The sequence below is a fragment of the Centroberyx gerrardi genome, chromosome 20 (genome assembly GCF_048128805.1).
Source record: "Centroberyx gerrardi isolate f3 chromosome 20, fCenGer3.hap1.cur.20231027, whole genome shotgun sequence".
NCBI lineage: Eukaryota > Metazoa > Chordata > Actinopteri > Beryciformes > Berycidae > Centroberyx > Centroberyx gerrardi.
The window spans coordinates 7,388,829-7,414,765 of record NC_136016.1 but is presented as its reverse complement, the minus strand read 5'-3'; the positions used below and the strand labels follow the sequence as shown (position 1 = coordinate 7,414,765).

The following is a 25,937-nucleotide window of genomic DNA, read 5'->3' as shown; positions in this document are numbered from 1 at the left end:
CCCTCCTCTCTGAAGAGCTGCCAGAGTGGTGAGTCATCGCTTGTACTCTACTCCAATCATACTCTCTCAAAGCGCTCCCCTCGCACATCGATTTACATCAAAGGAGTTATTTTTTAGACAAAATAACCTATTTGCTCTACTTGATTCTTTTTGGTCACTTTTTTCCCCCAGTCGCTAGTGTTGTCAGCTGCTTTGTCTTGTCCTCCAGACTCCGCAGCGAGTGAATTACAACATCATATTTCAGCTTAAACGGGGAGGGTGGGAGGCTGGGGGAAGACCACATCTATTTTCCCCATCCCTAAGCTCTTTACGCTCCACTGTGAGAGTGGTTGAGACTCTTACAGGATGGCTTAAATCATGGCTTAGCCAATATGGGATTTGGGGGTTCTATACTGCATGTTTTGATTGCGGGTATGAGGAGTCATTTTCAGCACTTGAATAGTGGGACATACTGCACAGCACAATACGAGTTCAACCAAAGTTGAGCCTCCCTATTCTTTAAAGTAATGTTTTGTCGTGGTCGAATCAGAGCAGATATTTGGATCACTTCATCTGCTGTTGCTATCACATGAAAGAGCTATAAAAAGCAAAGAGAATCCCCCAAGTACAGACTCTCTAAGTAAACTGAGCAGCGTGACAGAGGGGCGTTCCAGCAGGCTTGACCCCAACTGTCCAAGGATAACGGCGCTGTTTTGTCAGCTCAGAGAACGTCGTCACCGCTCGTAGATCAGATCGCTCATTGTATACCATGACCTTAGTCAAACAAACAGGGGATCAGGTTTCAGGCACCCGGGTAGTTACAGTGCATCTATGCAACATGAAACACAAGCGGAGCAGTTGAATGTATCTACTAAAGGTTTAAAGGAGGATCCAGTTTCTAAGTGCTTTAACCTCTATTATTTTTTGCTATCTCTGCAATCTTGCTAATGGTTAGAAGCCAGATATCATGCTACTGTCTAAACACAGCACACCTGAGCTTTGTGCTCTCTTTGCCTGATATCATATTGATCATATTGCATATTTCATTGCTGTTTGCTACATTTGTGCACATGGTTGACATGGTGTATAGTTGCCTCCATGCCTTGTCACAAATAAACAGTGTTGTAACCTCACAATTGTTGCGTTCTTGCAGATAAAAGTATATCTGAGGTGCATTATCTATCTTCTGTGAACACTAAGTGGTCAGTGTAGTTGCTTGAGCTAATGGCACAGAGTTCTTATTATATTCACCAAGACATTTATACACATCAGTTTGTGATGCAGGCACAACCCCCATCAGCACTGCACACCCAAACAGCCTTACTCAATCACCAGTTGCGCACTGCGTCTTGAATTCCAAGCCACTAAGGGCTGATGAATTATTTCAGCCTCTGAAAGTTGGATGGTGGATTATTTATTATATATTAATTTTAATATAGAATAAATGGTTTGTTTATGTTCACACTGCCCATGTAAAAGAGATTTATAGACTTTAAGAGATTTTGGTGGTGGGGAGTCAAAACAAATTCGTTTCCAGTCCCTGAAAGTCTAGCTAAGCATGATGGACTTGTGCACTTGCAGTAATTTACCTTCTCTGGTCATCACACTGGGTACTGTAAGAACATATTGAGACATAGCTGAATATTGGTGCTACCTCCAATTCACATGGTCTCACCTACATGTCATTGTCATGTGCACAGAAAATCAAGCTGTATATACAGTATGTATGTATAACCAACACAGGTTGAATGTGGCTGTTTATCAGCACTCTAGGCATGCTCTCCAGTCATTGTGCCTGGCTGGTGAATAGTCATTGTTGAGGTATAGCATGCACTCATCACAGCGCAAACCCCTCGAGAATCAGGACCTCAGTCTCTCATTGTTTTTCCTGGGTAACATGGAAAATGGAATCTTCATTTTTCGATTCCCAATAAGCTCTGGAGGAGCCTGTTAGCACAAGCTGTCTGTTGCGAGGGTCACTGAGCAGGCAGAGTCGGGCTCGGTGTGCTGGGTATATGGAGTAAGTCAGATAGAGCCTGTGGCTGTGGAGACCCTCAGGCCCTCCCCCAGGCAAGGCTCAATACTGTGGAGTAGAGTGCTTATGCTGACGATAATAACCATTCACTACATTCAGAAAGAGTTCTTTTTGTTTCCTTTTTTTTTTTTTTTTTTTTTTACATCTACAAAGAAAAAATATAAATTGTGCAAGTTCACATGATATACAAAACTCCATCACAAGTGATATTTGGGTTGTTTATCAAAAGCTTTCTGCATATTAGACCATCTGTGTTTCATTTGCTTGATTGAACCAAGACCAAATCTTTTAGTCATGGCTTTGACTAATTTTTTTTTGATCATCTGCCTCAATTAATGGCCCCTCTCACAGCTGCAGTCATATTGGACTCTGCATCTGCTCAACAAACGTGAGATCTCTACTGCACAGCAGAGTAGGCTACTGGAGTCAATGAAGGCATTATTTACATGAAGTCATTTCCAAGTCATTTTGCTTTAATCAGCAGGCACCAAGTTGCAGCATAAGTTGGACACCAGCTGTTGGGAAAGTCCTGCAGTTTGGGAGTTATTTTTGAGCCATTGTTTTCATCACCAGTAAGTGATTGCTGAAACTATTAATAGCATGGTCATTATCAGCATACACTGGAGTCGCTGTCCTTTTTACAGAATTTGACAATGCTCACATTATAACTAATTTAACGTTATAACTAACCTAAGAATTTAACTTTCTCTTGATTCATTCACGTTTTCAGTATTTTCTTAAAAACTGTAAAATCATATCTAAAAGTATTTGTGAGCTTTTTTATTATATTATTTTAATTCCCTTACCAATGGCTCTAAGAGAAACATGTAAAACCACCAGGATAGTGTTTATTTGACAGAGATTAGCATATTGTCTTGGATTTCTATTCATAAAGATCTGTTTAAAGAATTAAGAAACAAACAAAATCTAACAGTATAGATTTGGTTACAAATACAGAAGACAGAGAGAGAGAGAGAGAAAAAATCAGCCTTTCCATTTTCCACACTGGGTCCATGCAAGTCCCTCTTGTGCTACGTGGGTCTCTCTTGATGACGTCGCCCAGGGCGCCTGTTGGCTTCACAGTTCACAGTCCCTCTGCAAACTGCAGCTGAATGCACAGATATTGAGATGCTCTGCAGCAATTACAGCCTGGCATTCTGTCTCCTAGCAGGGATGAAAACTACTAATGAGGCACCAGGACATTTTCTCTTGTGCCTCCCTTAATTACCAAGAAATAGTGTTCAAAGTGTGTGTACTGTGTCATAGATGCAGCTAGTATGTGTTATGTCAACTGTATAGAACAGTGGCTGAGGGTTAGGGTTAACGAGTAAGAGTAATATTAAAACGTTTGGCTGTATGACTATCCAAGGTCACCTCATGCAATACAGTTGAACACACAGTTGTAGGAGTAAACAACAGCAGAATATAGAGGCTTTGCCGTTGCGTCACAAATCTCCTAGCAACCATGTGTGGTGCCATCATGGAGGTCCAGTGGAGAATTGGCTGTGCGCAAATGGCTAAATATGCAATAAAAAGGGCAAGAAAAAAAGAGATATCTGAAAAGATTGTTGTGGTGTGGGTGTGGGGCACAGACTCAGACTCACAGTTTCATCTCTGATCACTGTTCACCTGCAAATTGAGAAAGAAAACTCACGTTGCATTCATTTGGAGAAACATCAACAACAATACCTACTGTTTAGAATGGAAAACATGGAGAGTGATTTCCATCTTGGTAAGCCACATGTATTTTTAATTTTATTATTTTACATAAAAAGATTAGTAGAGGATTTTGCTGAACAAGAGACAGCCCAGGATAGAGTAATCGTTTGTGTTGAAGGATTTGCATTTGTGTCCACTTCTTCCTTAGTTGTATTTACATTGTAAATTCACAGTTAGTTTGGCTGTGGAAACAAAACTATGATGAAAGGAGTAAGATGAAGCTATGATGAAGCATGTTGACCTTGAATGAAGCTACATCAGGTGGCCTTATGGTTATTTGTTTCATGTTGCCATTGCATTTCTTTCAGCATCCATGCAAATGGTCGCTCAACTCAATGTCCTTAAGGACGATCGCCATGAAAACATCAACTGTATGTTTGCGAAAGTCCTGAATAAGGAGCAATACCTTTATGCTGAAGCCTCTACTTTCTCTGGAGTGACTGCTGAGCTCAACTGTGATCTTTCACCTCAGTCTGCTGTTGGTCTCAGCTCCAAACCTGCTTGTGGATTTGAGAGCCTCAATATATTGGAGCCAATAACCAACACAGCTTCATCAGCATGCACACTTCTCTTGGATATGGACAGAGGAGACCTTCCTCCCACAGAGAAAGAGTCTCCTCTCATGACCGAGGACACAGCTGTAGGAAATGCTGGAGCATCCATCCACCCAGCTCAGCATGTTGAGGCTCAATCCAACCTGCTCCGCCTCGTTGAGGCTCCATCCCATGAGGCTCAAATGACTGATGACATCAAAATCATTGAGAGATTGAGGCTGCTTCAGCACTCCCCCATTGATTTTGACGATGACTACCACCTGGAGACAGTTGGAAAGAGATACCTCTATGCTCCCCCAGGTGACACATCTGGATTTGTGGCTGACTGCTGCTCACCCTGTGGATCCACTCTGGGCTGCCTGGATGAAGGAGGGATTTGGTGAGGAGCTCCTCTACGTTTCATCACATCTCTCTAGATTTGCAGTTGACTGCTCCCCACAATATGGGCCAACTCTGGACCATCTTGACAAATGGGAACCATTAGTCAGCACTGATTCTCAACTGATGCAGTTCCTCTCAGTCCTCCTGGAGGAGGAGGAACTTGATCAAAAGCACATGTATGCTTCCTCATCAGCGAGTTCTACATTTATGGCTGCCTACACTCCACCCCATGGCCCTACTCAAGATCATCTTGATGAATGGGAGCCAATCGTCAGAGCTGATTCTGAACTGATGCTATTCTTCCAGGACTTGGAGAAGGAGGAAGAACAATGTGAAACAACGAAAGTGAACAACTGAAAGCTCTGTCACCGTTCTGCATCAACCTGAATGTTGTGAGGGAACAAAAGTCACTGTGCTCTCTGCTGGACCTGATAATAACTCCTCAGAGGTGGCTCTCCCCGTCTCTCTTGCTGAATACACCCTGATTCACCTGCTTAAGGAAGGATCGACCAATCTTCTTCAGCCATCCAGGTTGAGGTTAAGGCTCCACCAAGCCTGATCCAGGAGGTTGAAACTACAAAGGTGGCCAAGGACAACCAGGAAGTTTTGAAGCAGATCCATGTTCCATTCCCATCCATTCTACACCAGGAGATCCAGGCTGCAGGAAACAAGACAACCCGCACCCTGCACCAGGAGGCTGAGGCTTCATGTTCATCCACTCTTCTCCGTGTGTGTGAGGCTGTTGTTCACATCAAGACATCTAGCAGTTTGTCCCATGAGACCAAGGACATAAACGATCTGTCCTGTCTGACCCTGCAAAAGACACTTCCACCCATCCAGCTGGTCGAACCTACAGGACCTTCCAGAGTTCCAGTGCCAAAGACAGCCTGTCAACAAAACCAAAGAAGAAGAAGCATAGCTTCTTTTCTTGGCTATCCCGCATATTCCGGAGGAAGAACAAGAAATCTGCTGATGTGAGTTGCAGTTTCAGTCTGTATGCTTGCAGTTAAATCAGTTCAGTTAACCTAAAATCATATTGTATCCAATGCAAAATCATTTAGTAACCATAGTTTAAATGTTACTTCTTATTTCTTCTTAGGCTGACAACATGGCTACAACAGCAGAGACGCCGCTCCAACAGACCTGCAGAACAGAAGGGGATGAGCAAAAGTCCTGCTGGACTGCCCTCTCACCTGCAGCGCACTTCTGAGCCGCTGTCATCTTCTGAACCGTTGTCATTTTCCTATCCACTTTACAGAAATGAACAACTGAATCATATTATTCAAATACATTTGTTTGCACACTACCGTTACAGTGTCTTTGCACATTTCTTCAAAACACACCTTTATCCATACAGTTATGGGTAGCCTAAGCAGTGAAAGTGTAATGATATTAGTAAATTTATGTTGGGCAGATGTTTTCCTGGGCATCTCATTATAAACGTCAAAGATTCAGTTTATCTTAATTAATCATTGCACTCATTAAGTATCAAAAATATTTAAATTCAGAGATTGCATGCTGTTGTTGAGAGACTTGCTATGTTGTGTTGACCTGCAGACTGTTGCTAGGCAATAGAGTGAAGGTTTATGTGCACAGAACATTTTTTTAAAATTAATGGTATAAGGTGGTATGAAGAGCAAAAACAAATGGACACATTAAAATTATGGCTCATATTTAATGTAATTTGTTGAGTGAAATCCATCATGTCCTCTCCAGTGATTCAGTGGCATGTTAACGTTAGTGGAATTAGGTCATTTAACAGTGTCGCAGTGCTTCAGTATAGAATTGAACACACGTGCCGTGGGTCTGTGCAGGCTCTGTGCTTGTTTTCTACAGTACAAGTTGTAACTTGAGAAGAGTCCGCTGTTTTTTTTTGGCTTTGTTGAGCTAGCTAACTAACCAGCAGGATAATTTAGCAAGGCAAGTGATGGTAATAACATGCTACAGTAGTTTATATACGTTAGCTAGTGTGTTTAAAACAGTACAAGTTAGCTGAGTAGATACTATGGTTAGCCAGCCAGTCAGCTCCCAGTCAAAAACAGCGCAGAAATTAAACATGTCTATTCAGTTGAGACTGAATAGACTGAGACTGCCAAGTTATAGAAACACAAGCAGCTGTTCACAGCCATTGTTCCCAAGAGCTGAGGACCTCCAATATGGCCGCCGGAGGGTGTTTACAGAGAGCTGAATGCTGATGATTCACTGTAGCAGCTAATCCATTCCGATTTGGGAATGATGAAGTCATTACTGAATAGCTGGTCTATCCCTCTGTAACTACTGTAATGCTGGTAGTGATCCCTAATGATGTGGAAGAGGCAGCATGCAGCTCCATGGGAAGCCTAGCAGACAAAGGAATAATCTACTTTTATTGACAAGATGAGAGAGAAATCCCTTATCCCCCCGAGCGGTTTTACTCTCATGTGTGTCAAAGTCATAGGCATAAGAGAAAACCCACTGATAAAGCCCTGCTGAGGATATTCTACTGTCTGCACAGTTTTGTCATCCTGGGAAATATTTGGAACAATGCAATACATGCCTGAATATTGCATTCAAGCACTTGCCCAACCGTTTCACTAGCTCATGCATGAGAAATTCCCTAGTGTAATGGTTCTCAAAGTGGGCTCCGGGGACCGCCAGAGGTCCTTGAGGAGGTTCCAGGGGGTCGCCGGCATAATGAGGAATAGTTTGATTTCACTGTAGTTAAACTGACAAGAAATTATCCCAATTAGAGAATGTATAAAAATTACTATTCTAATTATATGTTTCATTCTCATGACTATTATCTCCCCTTGCACAGTGCAGACTATTATACAATTCAATGCTAAATCAACTAAACATTACCCATATGGGTCTGTGGGACTAAATCTTATCAAATGGGGGTCCATGTCCTAATGTGGGTCTATCTGGGGTTCTATGACATGAAAAAGTTTGAGCCCATTTGTCATTGCCAAATGGCCATCCATACCAAATGTTCTTCTTTTATATTTTTAGACTAGTGGGCCTAAATGCAAGACAGAATCCTCCATTGGGGTTTGTGGTTTGTCTGTGGTTTATTCTCCCAGACAACACTGACCTAGAGTATAATCTATAATGTATTCTGATTCCGCGGTGGCAGTACATGGTTCTTATCACATAATCACATGGTGGGGTAGTCTAAACAGGTTTTTATGTTTATAAAAAATAACCTATTGACAGAAGCAACATACACATTTGATTGCAGCATATTCTAGCTCCACATCATCAGTCTCTGGTGTGCAGTCTCAAGAGACTGGCTAAATAGTGCAGACTGCACACCAGCCAGTTAAGGCATCAAGCCTAAAATAAAAAGACCCTAAGAAGTTGTTTTAATTTGATGAAAAGTGAAGACAAGGAAAACTTTAAGCAAACGCTACCTATATGTCTTTATTTTGGAGGCTTGATGCCCTGCCCGGCTGGTGTGTGGGCTCCCTTCCCTCTTTTGATGGTGCTTTTGAACTATACTTTTGAGCCAACGCGCACCCAAAGTAATCACTAGGGCCTTAGCCAACACCGCTGCAGTGTCAAAAGCCTTTGTTCACAGCTTTCATTGTGTATTTCTTGGCTATGGCATACTGTTAAGTGAAGAAACATTCAGCCTGCTCACTCCATTGCTACTGGTCAGTCCAACGTTCTTGATAAACCCGTAAGTCCAGAGGGAGAAGCGACCACTTTGACAGGGTCACCGATGCCGTAGCCTTCTGACTGGCCCCTGTCACTATGTGTCTTGATCCCGATGTGACGAAGGTGACACATTTAACCCATCAAGCCCTGTGTCCTTCAGCTCCGCCCCAGTCATCGAGTACACTTGATTGACAAAGGAAGCTCAGGCATGATCAGAATGACACATGATGAGCTAATTTCTCACCGCACATGTCTGGGGATCGCATAATGTGTGTGTGTGTGTGTGTGTGTGTGTCATCCTCCCGGTGCCGTTGTCAATGACTTCAGCCCGCTATGCAATCCGATTGTTATGTTGGCTCACGCTTTCTGCCAAGGAGACGCTCAGGCTTTCCCTTGGGTCTGATGTGTCCATATATCTCAATACATTGCAGTGAATACCAGCGTTACCGAAACACACTGCTCTGACAGATGTAAGGAAGACGGCCGGCTCCGTCATCAATTTGTCTCCATTGGATTGGAGACAAATCCATCCTCTTGGATTCATTTTACACTTTGAGACTCCTCTCAAAGTGTAAAATGAATCCAAGAGGTAGTGGCATGGATCAAAGTGCCACTTCTCTCATTAATAAGAGGCATGCCAGTGCATTAGGCATGATAATGTATTGGTGAACACTGCACAGCGCAGTGATGGGATGAGAGTGATTATTGAGAACTAACTCCTATGCTGTTAACGGGCGGCGGTTGAGCTTGTTTCGGGAATTCTTTGGTATTGACCGTTCAACTGTTGTTCATCCGAGGTTAGAAGGATGTCAGTTTCTTTTTCCCGCCTGCGACCTTGTCAAATATAGCCAAGTCAAACACCAAACACACACACACACACACATATATACTCGCAACACCCCCTCTTCCTGACGGTGTGATTTGGACCGTTTAATCAGAATTTCTCATTCAAGCAGATGACATCGTAGACTGAGTGTTTATGAAACACATGCTGGGTAGGTTATATTAAGATCACGCTGGAGGAGGATGCCAGGCTTCAGGAGCACCATCCAAGACCCTATTAGTATGCATGTTGTGTTTTTGCCTGTCACCACAAGCGCGGGGCACACACAGACACAGACAGTAAATACCGGCCTGAGCTTTGGACAGGGATGCAGCTGACTCTTAAGATATTATCCCCTGTGCATCTCTCTGCAGCCACAAATCTTGATGAAGGGAAGGAGGAATGAGACGATTAGACTGGGATTTGCCTATCTTCAACCGGACTGTCTGTTGTGGTAAATGCCGCCCGGCATTAGATAAACAATACCAAAATCCTCTTTGGGTGTCGAACCTGATTAATATAGGTCCATCAAAATCAAACTGCATCAAGGTAAATGGCGGTAGTTTTTTGTTTTGTTTTTGCCTAGTATGCCTAATTCTGGTCAATTCTTATCAGAGTTGCTCCTGCCAACTCTGATAAGAATTGAACAGCTGGGATGATGCCACTACCCTACATGTCTAAGTGACAGACTTCACTGTGTTTAAACACAGCTAAGCTACAGGCAGGTGTCAGATGTTTGCTGACTGATATAATATTCAGAGATTTCTTCTAAGTTTTCTGTTGAGCTCTCTCTGACCGGAAACTGGGGGTCATGCCTTGAACATGAACTATGAGGAGGGTTGCTGATGTAATTACTGGAGAGATGCATGTTAAAGTGAAGGCTGCACAGTTAATTATGTATAGTAGTTTAGCACAATTTTTCATCTCCACAATTAATAACTGTAGGATTCATCTATGTAGAAGCTTCTCATTTCATTTCACCTGCTGTAGTTGAAAACAATCAAGCTGTTGATATAAGGCATAATTGTTTCCCCAAATCACCAAGACTAATCATGATTGACAATCATGGTCACAAAATCTCGCAAAATAATCAGGATTATCATTTTAGCCAGAATTGTGTAGCCCTATTTCAGGCCTGACAGTATTGCACTGTGCTGCACTCTAAGGGCTCCAGATGGACTTGTCAATGGAGAACCCTACAGGGTCAAAGGGCAAAGTGTGTCCAATGGTCATCATCCGTCATGGTGCTCTAGTGTTCGCCCTGCAGCCAATGCTCTTCCTCCCCAGCTGTCAATACAGCGACAGCGGCAGTGATGACTTGAGATGGCGGAGCTGAAGATGCATCACATGTCACAGGTGTCCTGTAGCATATCGTTGCGTCTGCTGTAAGAGAGCTGGAGCTGGACAGTAATGGCATTGTAAATGTCTCAAATGTCCGTTCAGTGTCAGTGTTTGTCATGGCTCCAGTCGGTCACATTTATGGGTGTTGTCGTAAACATGCTAATGTGCCATTATCACCCCGGGCAAAGGATATACTGTGCAGGAGCAGTGTAAACAAAGAGAGAGCATCTGCCCAGAAAGCATCTCTACTATTCCAGTCTTGTTAGTGCGGACATTCATGACGCCCAAGGTGTCTTCTACAATTTAAAGCCCATCACACAAGCATTTACAGTGGCTCTGTAAATCTGACTGATGTGTAGTAGCATAAAACAAATTAGAGAGACCAATCATTTAATGTAATTTAATCCTTTTGTGATTAAGCAAATTTGTATTTTTGCCTGGCTGCACAATTAATCAAAAACAAAAACAAAACAAAAAACGCACTGTTGACTACTGCAGTTTGCACATTGCGAGAGGCTGTACTTTTCTCATGGAGGGAAAGGTGTCTCATACAGCTTTGTAAATAAGGCTTTTTTATGCTGCACAGAATTCCTCGCCTAAACAAATCAATTTTCATACCAGAGAGAATCTTTTCTATTGATTCAAACTGAGGAAATCTTAAGCAAGTTATCACTCTGCCACTCATGCTTCTTTTAAAACTTCTCGCAAGTGCTGAAGAAGGATCGCAATATTCTTCCACAGAATGGCAAATTGATTTTTTTGTTTTAGTATCGTGCGGTTTTATAACTATGTGTGCCATTGTGTATGAGTTGCATTATTATGAAGTGCATGTTATTGTCAGGACAGACAGATGGGCATGCTGGAATTTACCAGGACAGGGTTCCGGTTGTTTGTTATATTTTGGACAGTGTTCCTGGGAAAACCTACTGTAGGTCACACAGTCAAACCTGAGGCACAGCAGGTCAGTGATTTATAGCTCTGTGCACACTCAGCCAAGTCGCATACAGTTGGAGCAGAGAGATTCACTCGCTGGATGTGACATGGTGGGATCCATCAGTGGACCGAAATGGATTCGGCTTACCTAAACAAAGACGGACCGAGTTGAGCCCACACAAATCTCTGGCATCCCATCAATGGGAGCTTTGATCCCAGGTTGACCGCAGGCTTTCAGGGAATATGGAACAAGCTGACCCCCTGTTTGTTGCGCATCCTGTTTTTAGACAGCACCTTGCACCTCGAAGAGCAGTGCGGTCTCCCACTGACATCAGAATCTGTCAAACGTGTTTGTGTCTTTAACTGTCACCTTTAGGAGACACTTTTATGGATATGAAACTTCACCAAGTATGCTTGTTTCAATTAGATGAGTACAGTTCAGCAGCATGAGCTTAATACTCACCAGTATTAGAGAGAGGAGAGAGACAAGACTGTTCTCTGTGCTCTGAAATATATTGTATTCACTCTAGTTTTTATAAATCTGATGTAAATTTGATTATGACTTTACCATGGATTGTCTGAAGTTGGATTTATTTTTTATTAATATGGTGTTTGTTTGATAACTGATGGACAAACTACAGTAACAACACCTTCAGTACTACTAGTTATAAACGTTCTTGGTTGATCTCTCATTGTTCTATTTTGAAAATGACTCATTCACCTCTGTATGAAACCCCTCTGTCTTATTCCTCACCTGATAAAAAATGAATCGGCACTGTCATGTGGAATGGCAGGTGATGGTAACGCTCCCCGCAGCCAATGAGCACATGTGATTTCTCGGTCAAGTGAAGTTCCCATTTCTTCTGCTTGTTATTCATACCGGGGAACCGTGAGTCAGACTCCCAAGAAGCCCGGGGGGGGCATGAGTGTGTTCTCTGATGTGTGCCAGTGGATTTCTGAATGGTAGGGACCTGGTGGTGCACTGTGCAGAGTCCTGCTCAGGCAGACGTATAGCATAGATCATTGTTCATATGCTCAGGGATAGTCTACTGTTAAAGGGGCTCTATTGCAGGAATGCTAATTTTCCTCTATTTATATATATATGATTAAAGATGTTTAATGTAAACGTTAAAATGTGATTTTGTTTGAGTGGTTAAAGTTAAATTGAAAGTTATTGTATTTTCAAAAATCCACCCTTTTTTACAGGCAGTTTCAGACTAACTCAAGTAAACGCATCACAACTAGACTTAGTCAGACTCAGCATGTTTACCTCGTTTGAATTAGAGGAGCTGGTGTTGTCGGCCAATCAGGATCCAGTATTGTGACTGTTCTGTCTGTGAGGACTTAGCCTTCACATTAATTCAATAGATACCCTTTTAAAGGATAAGGAAGAAGCGGAAGAATGGTGTTTCATTGCTTGAGCTTGAAAGCCTTCTTTATTTGTATTTTTGAATTTAAGATCAACCATAAACAAACTGCAACAGATATTTCTCGCTTTTTGTAAGTACGGTTGATTGTATTAGTGTGGATATAACTGATAATTTAGATTTTTTTGAACTACATTATTTGCAAAACATCATGAAGGACATTATTCTTATCCTGAGCCATAGTATATTTGAAAACACAATCATGAAAACTGCAAAATATGGGACCTTTAATTAGCTCAAGGGATACTGTCTGGAAAATGAACCTGGAATGGGCATCGCCTGCCTCCATTGATAGCATGTGCTTTGAATCACAGAGGAATATAACAGTGTATTCAGTACAGTGCGAAGCCAAATAGCGTGCTGCTAATTGTCTGATGTGAGTCACCATATGCTGGATGTTGGGTCTTCCGAGCGAAGCGCTGAACGTGCTAAGTGATTTTTGTCACTGAGGGGTGTGACGGCTGCACGGGTATTAAGTCTCCGCCGGGCCGCGGGGTCGAGCAGTCAGCCGGGGGTCAGGGGGAATTAAAGCGGGGACGGTTTACCTCCTGCCGCGGTGTCCTGCTTTTACCAGGTTGTCCACGGAGTTAAGGGCTGGGTGAGAAGAGTAGATACAGGCCTAGTGTCCCCTAGTCAGAACCACGTATTCCTCCTCATTCAAAGACAACACCAAACCCATAATCTGATTAGGCTTCTGACCATCGCCGGTGCTAGATATATTACAGGGGAGGATCAAGGTGACACAAAGGTTTCATTACAGGGACAATTTAATAAGTCTCATTCTGGGGTTTCATACAGAGTAGATTTTTTATCACTCTCTGTGTATTGTGTGCTTGTTTGCTTCCAGGCAGTGACTTACTGTAACCTTACCTTCAAGAGAAAACAGTTAACATTTTCTATTCCTACAATCAGCCATGCGATCTCCCTCATTGGTAATGTTTTTTTCCGATTGTTCTACCTGATGCGATCTAGAGATGAATACTGACATGTAGTGTGCAGTATCACCTATATAAATTCACTGCCAGAGAATAAGAATAAGAATACAAAATGCAAAGTTTGGACAAAAACATGCAAGGATTTTTTGGCATGTTTCTTGCTCAGTATGCAAAGGGACAGATGCAGTGGTCAGTTAGCTCTGTGAGCCGCTCAACCTGATCTCACTATGCCCCCTTGTGGGTGCAGCCATCTGTCAGCAAATGGCTGTCCATGCACCGGTGGCTGAGAGATACAGATGTGGCAATGCATCATTATACACTGACTGAGATGAATGATGAAAGCTGGCGCCTTCCGCTGCCGGCTCAGTGACAGACCGAGTCACGATTGTCTCCGCCTCGTCACAGGCCGCTGTACGTTTCATCTGCTGCCATTACGGAGTCTTCATTTGTCGGTATCAGCATTTCTAGGGTTGCGCCGTCATTGTTTCCAGCTTCTAAACTGGGATGGCCAGAGACATAAAGAGATTTCCTGGCTTTCAAAGAGGAAAGGTGGATTAAAAATGCATGGAGGTGTTTTCTCATTATGGAGCCATCAATGGGCGCCGTGACAATACAATTTCACATCATGGAAATGAATTAGGCCGGACTCATCCATTATGTATGCCCATTGGCTGCTTGTTCAGGATAGCCATTGTGTCATTTCTAAATAGACTAAAGCCAGGTAGGGTCACGAATAACTTGGTGGTGCATTATGTAAAACATGTGTGCGCTGCTCTCTGGCAGCAGCCTCTCTGTTCTTATCTGTGTCTCTCTGGGTTAAGCCCCCATCTACATTAGCACTTGCTTTTCCAAGTGAAATTTAGGTCATTCATTTTGTAACAGTAATAATGAGCTGCTGTGTTGTTTTGGCTTATTCTGATGATACACTCAATATTATGAAAGAAAGCTGTACATGAACTGTGTTTTGTGGTTTACTTGCTTTTAGTGCAATTTGTAAATAGGATGCTTAGTTTAGGTAGTAGAGATTTTGTCCTCCATTTTTGATAATCTTTCACTTGTTTCTCTGGTTAGAGAAACACAACATGACAGCGGTCACTTTTGAATGTTATTGTCCATTTCTCAGCGACAGTAGCAGCACTGTGTCAGGTGAGAACACAGATTGTTTGCTACAGGCCAAGTCGGCCTAAAGGAAACCTTGACCAAACTCGCCTAGATATGCTGAGTGACGCTGGGTGTAACCCTCTTTTCCCCATTTGTTTGTGCTTGCAGTTTATCCCAATTTCCTCCAGCGTTCACTACAGTGACACTGATTAAGTTTCGGCGGAGCTCCATCAGTGTCGGCGCTGTCACCTGACAACTCTTTCTTTGTTCGCTAACACCTCTGGATGTGGTGTTTATTAATCCGCGGCCTGTCTCCCAATCTGTTGCGAAAGTCTATCGACTTACTTTGGGCTTCATTTTATTCAGCGGCGTCTCTCTCTCTCAGAAAGGCAGAGTGACAGAGTATCAGCGCTGCCCCGGTTTTATTATGATGCTATTCTACCGTGGCGAAGCTTCAGGCTTTGCTGTATCCTTGTTTGTAAGCTGAAGCCACATTCTGTCACCTCGCCACTCTTCCAGTGCCAATTTACATGATGAGCTGAGCTCTTGTGTGTGTGTGTAGGTGTGTGTGTGCGTGTCAATACTCTCTTTCAGCTACCAGTCTATTTATTTACACTGTCTGATATAGCTGATGAATATACTTGTGACAGTGCTGTAACACTTCCTTTGTGGTTTATATATCACATTTTATAACAGGCTCCTGACAAGATGCATCAAGGTCTATCAATGCTCATTAACAGGCATTCAACATTTAGAACACCTTGAAACACATTTATGTAACATAATTATATTCACTCTGTCTCATGCAATTCATGGCCATGTAACAGAATATGTGCCTCCAGTAGGGCTTAAAAGAGAAAATCTGACTTTAAAAAGACTGCCAAACCTATCTTTTTAAAATAAGAGAGCATTAAAAAGGAAAAAATACAATGGTTGCAGTGTGTTCTGGTGAGTTGCTGGCATCCCACAACTGATTTTTAATATTAGAACAACAAATGTGTTGCCAGCCAAATAGGTCAGATGCATAAAGCTGGTGGCCTCCTTTTTTTTTAACACTACCCATCCTACAGTGCAAGGCAGGAAAAGATTCAACATCAACATCTATCTACTATCACACTAGCACTTGTGTCCGATTATGTTTTAGTAATTTAATAGTATCCTGAAAACATGAATCAAATGGTTCTTTTCTCTTTTCTCAGGTGGTGCTCGTTTTCGCTCTCAGCATCGGAGCCCTTGTAATATACTTCATAGATTCCTCTGAGTAAGTATTTCTTTTAACTTCATGATAACTAGACTGCTTTTAATGCACAAAGTAAGCCCTTGTGGTTTATTATGGAAGCTCTGCTCTCAAGCTGAAATTCCTCATTTGTCTGTATAGGATCAGATCTACTGTATGGGGTTGTAGCCCAACTGAAAATAAAACCACCCCACGAGATCTGACGATACTAGTTGGGACGTCAACTGTTACCCGACCTTTAAAAGCTTGTTTAAAATAATGAGGTGCTTTGTGGGATGTGCTGCTGGTTAGAGAGAGCGAGGTTTGATCCCTCTGAACCTGAGTGTGCGCCTCTGCTGAAGTGTCCTTGAGCCTGTCTCAATGCTTGGGATTATGAAAGTTGCATATTATCATTTTTCTATTAGAGCAATATACAAAGTAGTAAATTTCTAATTACACTGGGTGTATTGTGGTGACATAGCAGTCTAAATCACTAATCTCCTGTTAAAAAAAATCATGAATTTATGAATTACTGGTAAAAATGATGTAGCTTAAGTTATAAAGGTTAGGATGATTAGTTGGAAAAATCTTATATATTTCAGATATTTTTTGATTTAGAAATAGAGACTTTCAACCATTTGCTAGCTCCCACTCATGCATATGAATAAATCCTCAGTGCATATAGTGCTGGCCTTAATAACCTTGAGTGCTATATGCTCTCTACATGAGATTTGAGCATGTGTGCTTGCTGTCTGTTTTTATGTGATCCCCTTTCAGGTAACTGCCATGGGCTTACTGGCAATTTCTGATGACAAACAGTCCGTGCTCACAGATGAAAATTGCTTAATCTCTGTAATGAAAGGATCAGACTCTCAGACGGACAGGAAAGACCAAAGTTCCTGTCCAGAACAATCGCCATCGCTCATCAAACTGGAGGAAACGGAAGACCCTTTTAGCTCCGTGCGCTACAGTATACTATTACTGCTGCCTGCTGATGTTTGGACAGGACGTGCCATTAGAAAGTAGAGCAAAATACACCGGGATAAAAGCTTTTATCGGGCCCAAAGGGAGTGCCCGTGGGGAGTAATGTTAAGGGAGAATAGAGAAAATGGGCTGTAAACTCTTGTTATCTGGCTCGCGGCCCTGCAGCCGGGCAGCGGTTATTTGTTATTTCATAAGACGGCGCGCGACCGAGGGCTCGGCTTGCTCTGATGTGGTTTGCGAGCATGATCTCATTTCATTATCTGGACAAGCCCAGGTAGAGTTACATCCTCGGCAGTACCATCTGTGGCCGCCCATCCTCCCATCTTGCTTGCTTGCAGCGTCCAATACCTTTCCGCCTGATGAGGGATGACCTCCGACCTCTCTCTTTAACCTTTTCTCACATGAGAACGGGGCATTGTTAAATACACATTTGGCAGATGAGGAGCACTGCTGCGGCATCTGTGTGACTACTTTTCCATTCATATTCATCCTCGGTTCTTTGCCCTAGTTTTCATTATTATGCCAGTCTTATCCAGGTCTTTCTATTATTCAAACTATATTTTTTCACTACCTGTCAGCCCAATAAGCCTGATACTTCGGGCCAAAGAGCAGCCAGTTAGTTTCTCTCTTGCGTGCCTGTAAGTGGCAGCAGGCTGTAACAGATACAGCCCTTCCTGTAATTAGTCCTGTGGGGCTACTGAGACAGCTATATGATGGACAGGCTGACCTGGCTGGAAGAGACAGCAGGGAGTGACAGAGAAAAGTCAACACATCAGACACACTTAGATCCATGCTAAAGACCACAGGCTACGACCCGCTCAGAGATAAACAAGAGTTTTCCTTGATAAAACTAGTCATGTGCACCCTCTGCTATAGTGCCACAAGACGAGCATAAAAACATCCACTCTGTTCTTCATGTCCTCAAGGTGAAAGTGATTTCTTTTGTCCGTAATCTGTGTAACCGCTCTTCCACATTTGGTATATGGATATGAGCAAAACCGTGCAGCATGCTTTGTTTTGGGTTGTAGGATGAAAATGAATCAGGCACATATACCATCACAAATTTTGATGGGATGGGACGATATACTTGTCTCATGATACGATTCAATACGTGATATGGGGTTCACAATTCAATACAACCACAATATGATGTAATAAATAATAGTTCAATGACAACAAAGTATGACTGTGCAGAATTATGTTTATTTCTGAGCCACAGATCTTTCTAGCTATTGCATTGGCTTGCTAGAATGTAAACAAATTAAAAATGTCATTACAAAGAAACACAAATACACAAATAATATAATTTGGATGGAGAGCTTGTGAAACTGTGATGGCCAAGCCGTCTCATCTGTGATTACTACAGCAGAATAAAATGTAGCTAATATCGCGATTCATTTTTCCGCCCCCCCTCACATTTTTGTATTTGTATTGAATTACGATATATCGTCCCATCCCTAGAGAAAACACCAAGGCTTTTCCAAATGCGGCTACAATGTAGTCACAGCATATCCTGTCTGATTTGAGCATTACAGCTAAAGAGAGGTAGAGGGGACAGAGCTAAGCATAGAGAGGCTTTGTGATCCATAACAGGCTTAGTCCCTTCCTAACCAGGCCCACTGGAACTCAATTATTTAGCGCTGCAGATCTGTCTGCTCTATGGCCTGTCACCCTGCTATGACAGGGACTCGCCAGGCCGATGCATCATTACAGTGAATGAGGGCAGAACTATCCAACATGTTTGAACTATTCTTAGAGGTGCCAGTTAGAAGAGGGGTGAGAATTTCTATGAATATGGACTGGATAGATTACCCAGGGCTCGGCGTGGGAGGAGGAGGAGCGGTGTTTGTGTGAGGCCAGGGATGGAGGGGGGAGGGAGGAGGGGGGGGGGGGGGGGGTGACTCTTCCTTAACAGATCGCCAAGCCCTTGATCAGCTTCATCAACCAGGAAATCAAATGAATTGCGCTGCTGTACATCAGATCAGCCCTAAATAATCCCTGAGGTATTTTAAGTCTGCTCATGAGCTCTATTTGAGGACAGTGTTTTATCACAGGGAGTTTATTATATTTTTTACATAACAAAAAGTATTTGGCCTAAATCTGCGAGGTATTAAACAGTGTCAGAGAGATTGTAGCTGTCAACGGATACAGTGTGCACTACTGAAGCTCATGGTGCAGGTGACCATCTAACAAACGGCATGCGAAACAAACCATGACTCTAAACATGTGAGAGTGACCGGCTTGCCACTAACACAATGCTGCAGAGATGTAAGAATAAGGAATAATAATCTGCATGATTCACAATAACCTGTGCTGAGTTGCATTGTAAACACAATCAAGCAATCACTGCTCCCATCATGAAAAAGTGACACAGTTCAAATCTTCAAGTTGGCTGAAATTTCAGTTCAGTCTTCATTCACTTGTTTGAAGTCTATATTGCTTTTTAATGGAAAATATAAAATATATGCCACGTGAAAGCTGTACAGTAAGTCCATGAAGTGTTTTGCTCCACTGAATTATTTTGAATATACAGTATGTGTGTACAGTATGTTGTCATTTCAGGTCTGGATAATATTCAGGGTGTGCGATTTAATTCCCAGGTCTTTCAATGTGATTACAGAATCGTTACTAAGTGGTTACATTTACTTGGTTAATTATTTCTCTTTATTTGAATTCTTAGTGCCAGATACAAGCTTTTTGAGGGTGAGACTTCACTACATTGCTAGCATTTGCTATGGCTGCTTGATCTCATAAAAGAAGACCTAAACCCCTGCATGCGTTTAACCCTTAAACTACTGCTTTGGCGCTGCATTTCCATCAGATTTAACCTCCGATTCGCCCGAAATGCTGTCCGCAAGATCGGAAAAGGCAGGCCTGCAATATCATCAAAGGAAAACAGCAACATTTTCATGAAGTGATATTGCACCTGGAACACAACGTATTCTTGTGAGACTTCGAGAGGATTGTTTTGCAGTTATTTAAGGGTTAACCAGGCATACTGACAAGTTATTGCTTGTGTGACAATAAATGCATGTTCCTTTCTCAACAGAAAAAAAACATTGGAAAATATCAAGTATTGCACTTTTTTGAACACTTACGTTCCTCTTGTTTTGGGAATCTTAAAAGTGCATTTTCAGGAAAAGAAGAATGCATCTTTTCTGCTTTATTTTCATGAAATAGCACTGTAATATATTCATTTTACCGAACCTTTTCTCACTCGCCTCTCAGTGCCTTTCCCTGGACATTAACTCACTTTGTTTCTCTCTTTGTTCCGTAGTCCCATCGAGTCCTGTCAGAACTTCTACAAAGACTTCACGTTGCAGATCGACATGGCGTTCAACGTGTTCTTCCTACTGTACTTCGGGCTGCGCGTAAGTAAAACCCACAAAGGAACATACAGTATATCTAGTGGAACTGCACTGCGGCCACCTGTCTGCTTAATGGAAGATTGTGACACTAAGCCTTGTCTCTTTATTCCCACAGTTTATTGCTGCCAACGACAAGCTGTGGTTCTGGTTAGAGGTGAACTCGGTGGTGGACTTCTTCACGGTGCCTCCGGTGTTTGTGTCGGTGTACCTGAACAGGAGTTGGCTCGGTAAGGACGTGCAGAACGATGGACTAAGAGTTCTACAGTGGCCTTCCAGTTTTTATTTCCCAGCAGATATAGAATGCCTGTGGTGCCACCCAGTGGATTTTTCGTGAGTAACAGGTGTCAGTGAAGGCAGAGGTTCGGTCTCTTGCAGGGAGATAGATGACTAGATTGTAGGCTTCAGATCAGCTGAATGTTCCATCAAAATTGTTGTGCTGAATTCAGATTCTTAGGTGCATTTGTGAGTCGCTTGGAGGAAAACAGCTTTGATGATTCCTGTTTGTTGTCAACCCTAAGGATTGCTCATCAATGTTGCAATACTCACTCATACTTTATGCATGAAGGTAACAATCTAAGCACATTGTCATGGTGTGAGTGCAGAAAGGGAACCTCTCTATATTGTGGTCATCTACATCGGCACACCTATGATATCAGCCGCATAATTTTTGGTGCTGTTGCCATGGAAATGAGCTCTGTTTTTTTTATCTTTGGACAGTGCATGAAATGCATGAGAAAGTTGGAATGTACCACACTGCCACCATGGGAATGTTCAACCAAACGATGCCTTTGCCATGGCAACTCCAAAAGCATGGTAACTGGAAAAAGCATGGGAACTCGAGAGCTTTGGGAGCTTCATGCGTCAAACTGTAACGCTCATTTCCATGACAACATTATCAAATATTCTGTGGCTGTCATCTGGTGCAGGACACTTAAATGACCGTTAATGAATGTTGATTTGATTTGATTTGAATGGGAACGACGTTTCTATCGATTCCGTGTCTCTGGGCATTTTGTGCTGCATTCAAACGCCCTTCACCTCTTCAACGGCATACCTGTAATAACATCCCACTGAAAATCGGGCTGTGTTTGAAAGCGCACGAATGGATAAAAATGCTAATAGGCTTTGTCGGTGGCTCTAGCGCTAGAAGTCAATCTGCCAAATGTGTGAAGCTCATCACTCGGAGAGGACTGTGAGGAGTTACAGGATTAGGGAGATAATTTCCTGCTGCATTACAGGTGTTCGCTGCTGGCTTGTCTTCTCATGTCAGCAGGTGAACAGGCAGCTTCACCCTCTGCCCCCTCCCCCCTCCCCCCAGCACCTTCAGCCACAAACTTACTTCAGTGTCAATACAGAGGCTTTATAGATGCAATTACATAATGTATCTGTTTGTTTTGTCCTGGGTTTATGTAGTGTAGTGTGTGGTAGTATGAAAACAATGGAAGCAGAACAAGCCATGTAATGTCGTGTTTAAACATTGCCATCTAGTGGACTTGTGAGATTATAGCTGGCATTTGACTTTTTTTTTTTTACATGAAGGAAAAAAACATTGCCATAAATGTAGTAGACTATATAGATATTGTCTTCTATATCAGTGTCAGATGCATTTTCCAGTATGATACTAGTAGTTATTGCTTTGTGAGAAAGAGTACACATTCATGGGCCGTTTCATCACTGTGTATAGTTGTTTGTCGCTTACAGCAAACAGTCCTTATCCTCAAACTGAAATGAATCAGTGAAAATCTGCTGGTGCCCTTTTTTTGATGTCCCTTCCCTTTCGAAGCCCTTTCCTCATTCTCAACAGACATGATGTCGTCGTATAAAAGAATGGCACTAAGAAATCACTTCCATCCTTCTCTCAACCCCCTCCTGTCCTGTAATGCAATTGCTAGTTCTGTGTGGATGGAAAGGATTGTCAGTTGAAAGAACTTACTAAAGTCATTAGTTGGAAATGATCAAAATATCCCTTTATGTGTGGAAAAGCAACATTATATTTTCTAGGCACCTACCTCTACCATTTAAGAGGTAATCTTTGAGATGTGTTCATTTTTTTATTTATTTTTTTATTTTGTTCTGACGACCTCTTTGGTGCCAAGCGCTCATTGCTGTGGTGTTTCTGCACTGCTCTTCCCGGAGATCACCTGTCAATCAAACAGTGTGTCCAGTACTGCAAAGTTCTAGAAACAGGTGAAAAATGTACTGACATTTAGTGAAAAATGAACTATGGTTTTAACGCTGTTGTCAGTAGAAACATTTCATCGCAGGACATAATCTCGGTCAGTGTGGTCGGTGGACAATTGGTAGCGGAAGATTAGCGAGCGAGTGTTGTTCTGTTAAATTGAGGTTCACCATGTGACGAGCGCCGGGCCGTAACCTTGATCGGCTGTAGCTTAGCGCTTGTCTGGACATGTTGCTGCTGAATCCCTCTTCTGATCAAAAGTCCATATTCCGCTCACTGGGCACGCAGCCATACGGCCAATCCTCTGTCGGAACATTTTGACACAGATACACACATGTACAGCAATATCCTCACATACACACACACACACATGTGGCATGCTTGCGGGCGCGATGACATGTACTTAACACGCCAGCTCATACATGCTGAAAAACACACAAACATACACACATTTTGGATGTTGCATAGAGAATGGTCGTGGAAAAATGAATACACAGCTGCTAATTGTGCCTACTGTCACTTTTGTGGTAGTTGTGTACATTTTTATGGTAAAATCCGGTTCACTCAAGCGCTCCATTTATCTGTGACAGTGTGCAGTATCATTGAAATAATCCTGTGGTGTTGCAGCAGTTAGTGCTCTAAGTAGTGTGTGGTAAACAGAACATTACTCATCTAGATAAGGCAGCAGCGCCTTGGCGGAGGCCACATGTTGCAGCGCTTTACACTTTGGCTAAAATGTAAACACAAAAAGAGGCTTTTAGCATTAAGCTGTCCACTGAAACTAGCCTCCAATGTCCTCATATATACATTTTCCAGAGTACATTTATATCCTTAAATGTTTGTACTGAGATGATTTGAGCAGAAGTATTATTTTGCTGACAGTAGAAGTGACTATAATTCATATTTCAAACAGAATGTGAATTGATTAGAGAAGCTGATCCCCACTGCAGACACCCCATGTCAGTCAGCTGTTGCATTTTCTCATATTTCATGCTGCACATTCAATTTTAATGGCAACTACAATAGCTGTTATTACATCAGCTGTGATTAATTTAGGGATTATTGCAGAATCACTAAATCCAGTGAAAAAAATATGACGATTGCCAAAAGCTTCTCGTGTTTTGCCCATACACAAGCTTTACTGGACACTGGTCTCACATGACTTGTTGTCTGCTATAAATGCGAGGCAAGATACATTCTGTTCTGCTCTAAGATTAGAGAATGAAATTTGGATTTGTCAAGAGCAGTGCATGGTTGTGGGATGAGATGTAGGCTACATTGTCAGGCCAGCTGATGGACAGACTTGCTGTCTGGCCTCTTCCTTTCCCTGGATGAATTCTAAAGGAGCTTACACTCTAATATCCTGATGGGAAAAGGGTTTGCTTTAAGCTCGGCGTGCGCGGCCGATCACAGCGAGGATACTATGAGGGTCGCTGGTAAATCAGATCATAATGCTTCTCCAAAAAAGCGTCCTTTTTGCCCCCAACCTGTTGGGTGCTAATATAATGAAAGCACCTGATTGTTTTTTTTCCTGTTTTTGGAGGATGACATTTTTTTGCATATGATATCTGTAAGCAGTAGTGGAATGCAGGACTGTGAGTAAGTGGATGTGAGGAAAGCAGAGAATCTTGGGAAGCCTTGGAACTTTTTCTACTTTTTCGAGACTTGACGTTGGAAGCTTTTCTGCCTGCCAAGACGACTCGCCGGTGTTAACAATGATCCCCACTAAGATGCTGGTGTACAGGGGGCCCGACGGAGGTGCGCGCTCCGAGACCATTCCTAATACGAGGAGGCGCAAGAAATCCACCGGGGATCTGTTTCAGAAGGGCTACCGGGTCAGGATGGGCCACGGACAGGCCGCCGAGAAAGAGGAGCAGGACGGCCTGTGCCACAGCCTCGGCTCATGCCTCCATGTAATCTCCTACTGGGGTAAGACGAGGAAGATGCGGGCATGAGGGGGGAGATCTCCTCTAAACCCGGAGGTTGGCGTGTCCAGAACTTTTTGGACTCTCTCTCTGTGTGTGTGTGTGTGTGTGTGTGTCAGCTGGAGCAGGTTCAGGTTTAGGATTTGTATTATGCTTGCCATCTGGCCAAAGCTAACTTGAAATGGAAAAATGAGCTTGGAGAGACACACTATGGTTCACACGCTTTTTTAAAATGTTCTTTTTTTATGATTTTCTGTCTTTTATTTGTGTCATTGGCATTGACACGCATGGGTTTTTTTTACAGCAGGAATGTACACCCATGTTCACGCATGTGAAGATGGATTTCACTTGATTGCTCACTCTTGGCTCTGTCACAAGAGATTATTTTTAATTATTTTTTACAGCTTACAGTGCAGTAGAGCTTTCACTGGCCATGCAGTGGCATGCAGATTGTACCTTTTTTTTGAACTGGGTTGGATCTATTGATAATTTGGTTTTCAAGCTGAGGTGGGAGGTTCTGCATATATTAGAATGGATTGATTATCGGAGAGAAATGGCAGAGAAACATACAGAAGTGGGTTTGAATGTGATTAACATGTACATGCTAAGCCATAGCAGCCTAATTGCTGTGATCATGCAGTCACACAGCATGCCAGTGAGTGTCGGTGCATGTGCTAATAGATGGGTGTCAAAGGTGCTGAGGCAGGTTGCTGTCGGTGTTGATTGTGTCGACATAACAGCGTCCTTGACCTCTTGGCAGCATGCTCCAATTTAGCATTTTTTTCTTGCATAAATACCCTCAAATTTAGGATTTGACGTCATTACTGTTTACTCATTCAATTGGGCCTGTCGGCGTCCACCTGTCTTTGTTCTAATCCAGGTTTTCATCTCTGCCGCGTTCACAGTTTTATTCCGCCCGGATGAAAAAATGTATCAGGTAGACGCCGGTGCTTTGTGACGAAGCGAGATTAAAGCAGACCGTATGAGTCGAGCAAGATAGAGATTTCTGGGATGCTGAGCCGCTTTTCATTTTTCTCACAATTTCTAAAGTATCTCTTTTACAGTTAGTGCTTAGTATCGCTTTGTTGCTTGGAATTCCTTTTTTTTAAACAATATGAATCCAATGAAGCTGATAAAGATGGATGAAAGCTTCAAAGGTATGATATTGTTTTTGGTGTGCAGACCACAGGCGAATGTCACTGATGCTGTTTGAATAATTGTTATTCACCTTGGGTAATTTCTTTATGGTCTTTCTTTTTCCTCACAGGCTTGAGGTTTTTAAGGGCCTTAAGACTGATACAGTTCTCAGAAATTTTACAGTTTTTGAATATACTAAAAACAAGGTAAGTGCATTCATGTTTTATCCATCCTATTTTCAATTTAGCAGACAGTTGTTGG

At 42.5% G+C, this 25,937-nt stretch overlaps 1 protein-coding gene across 1 annotated transcript in view; it reads left to right on the top strand.

The window, feature by feature from the left end:
- LOC139918500 (calcium-activated potassium channel subunit alpha-1) overlaps positions 1 to 25,937 on the top strand; it is a 76,407-nt gene that overhangs the window by 18,219 nt on the left and 32,251 nt on the right. Inside the window, exons 3-6 of the mRNA XM_071907905.2 lie at positions 16,067 to 16,128; positions 20,345 to 20,438; positions 20,551 to 20,662; positions 25,807 to 25,882. Of these exons, the coding sequence (XP_071764006.1) occupies positions 16,067 to 16,128; positions 20,345 to 20,438; positions 20,551 to 20,662; positions 25,807 to 25,882 (344 nt within the window). The remainder of the gene's footprint in view (positions 1 to 16,066; positions 16,129 to 20,344; positions 20,439 to 20,550; positions 20,663 to 25,806; positions 25,883 to 25,937) is intronic.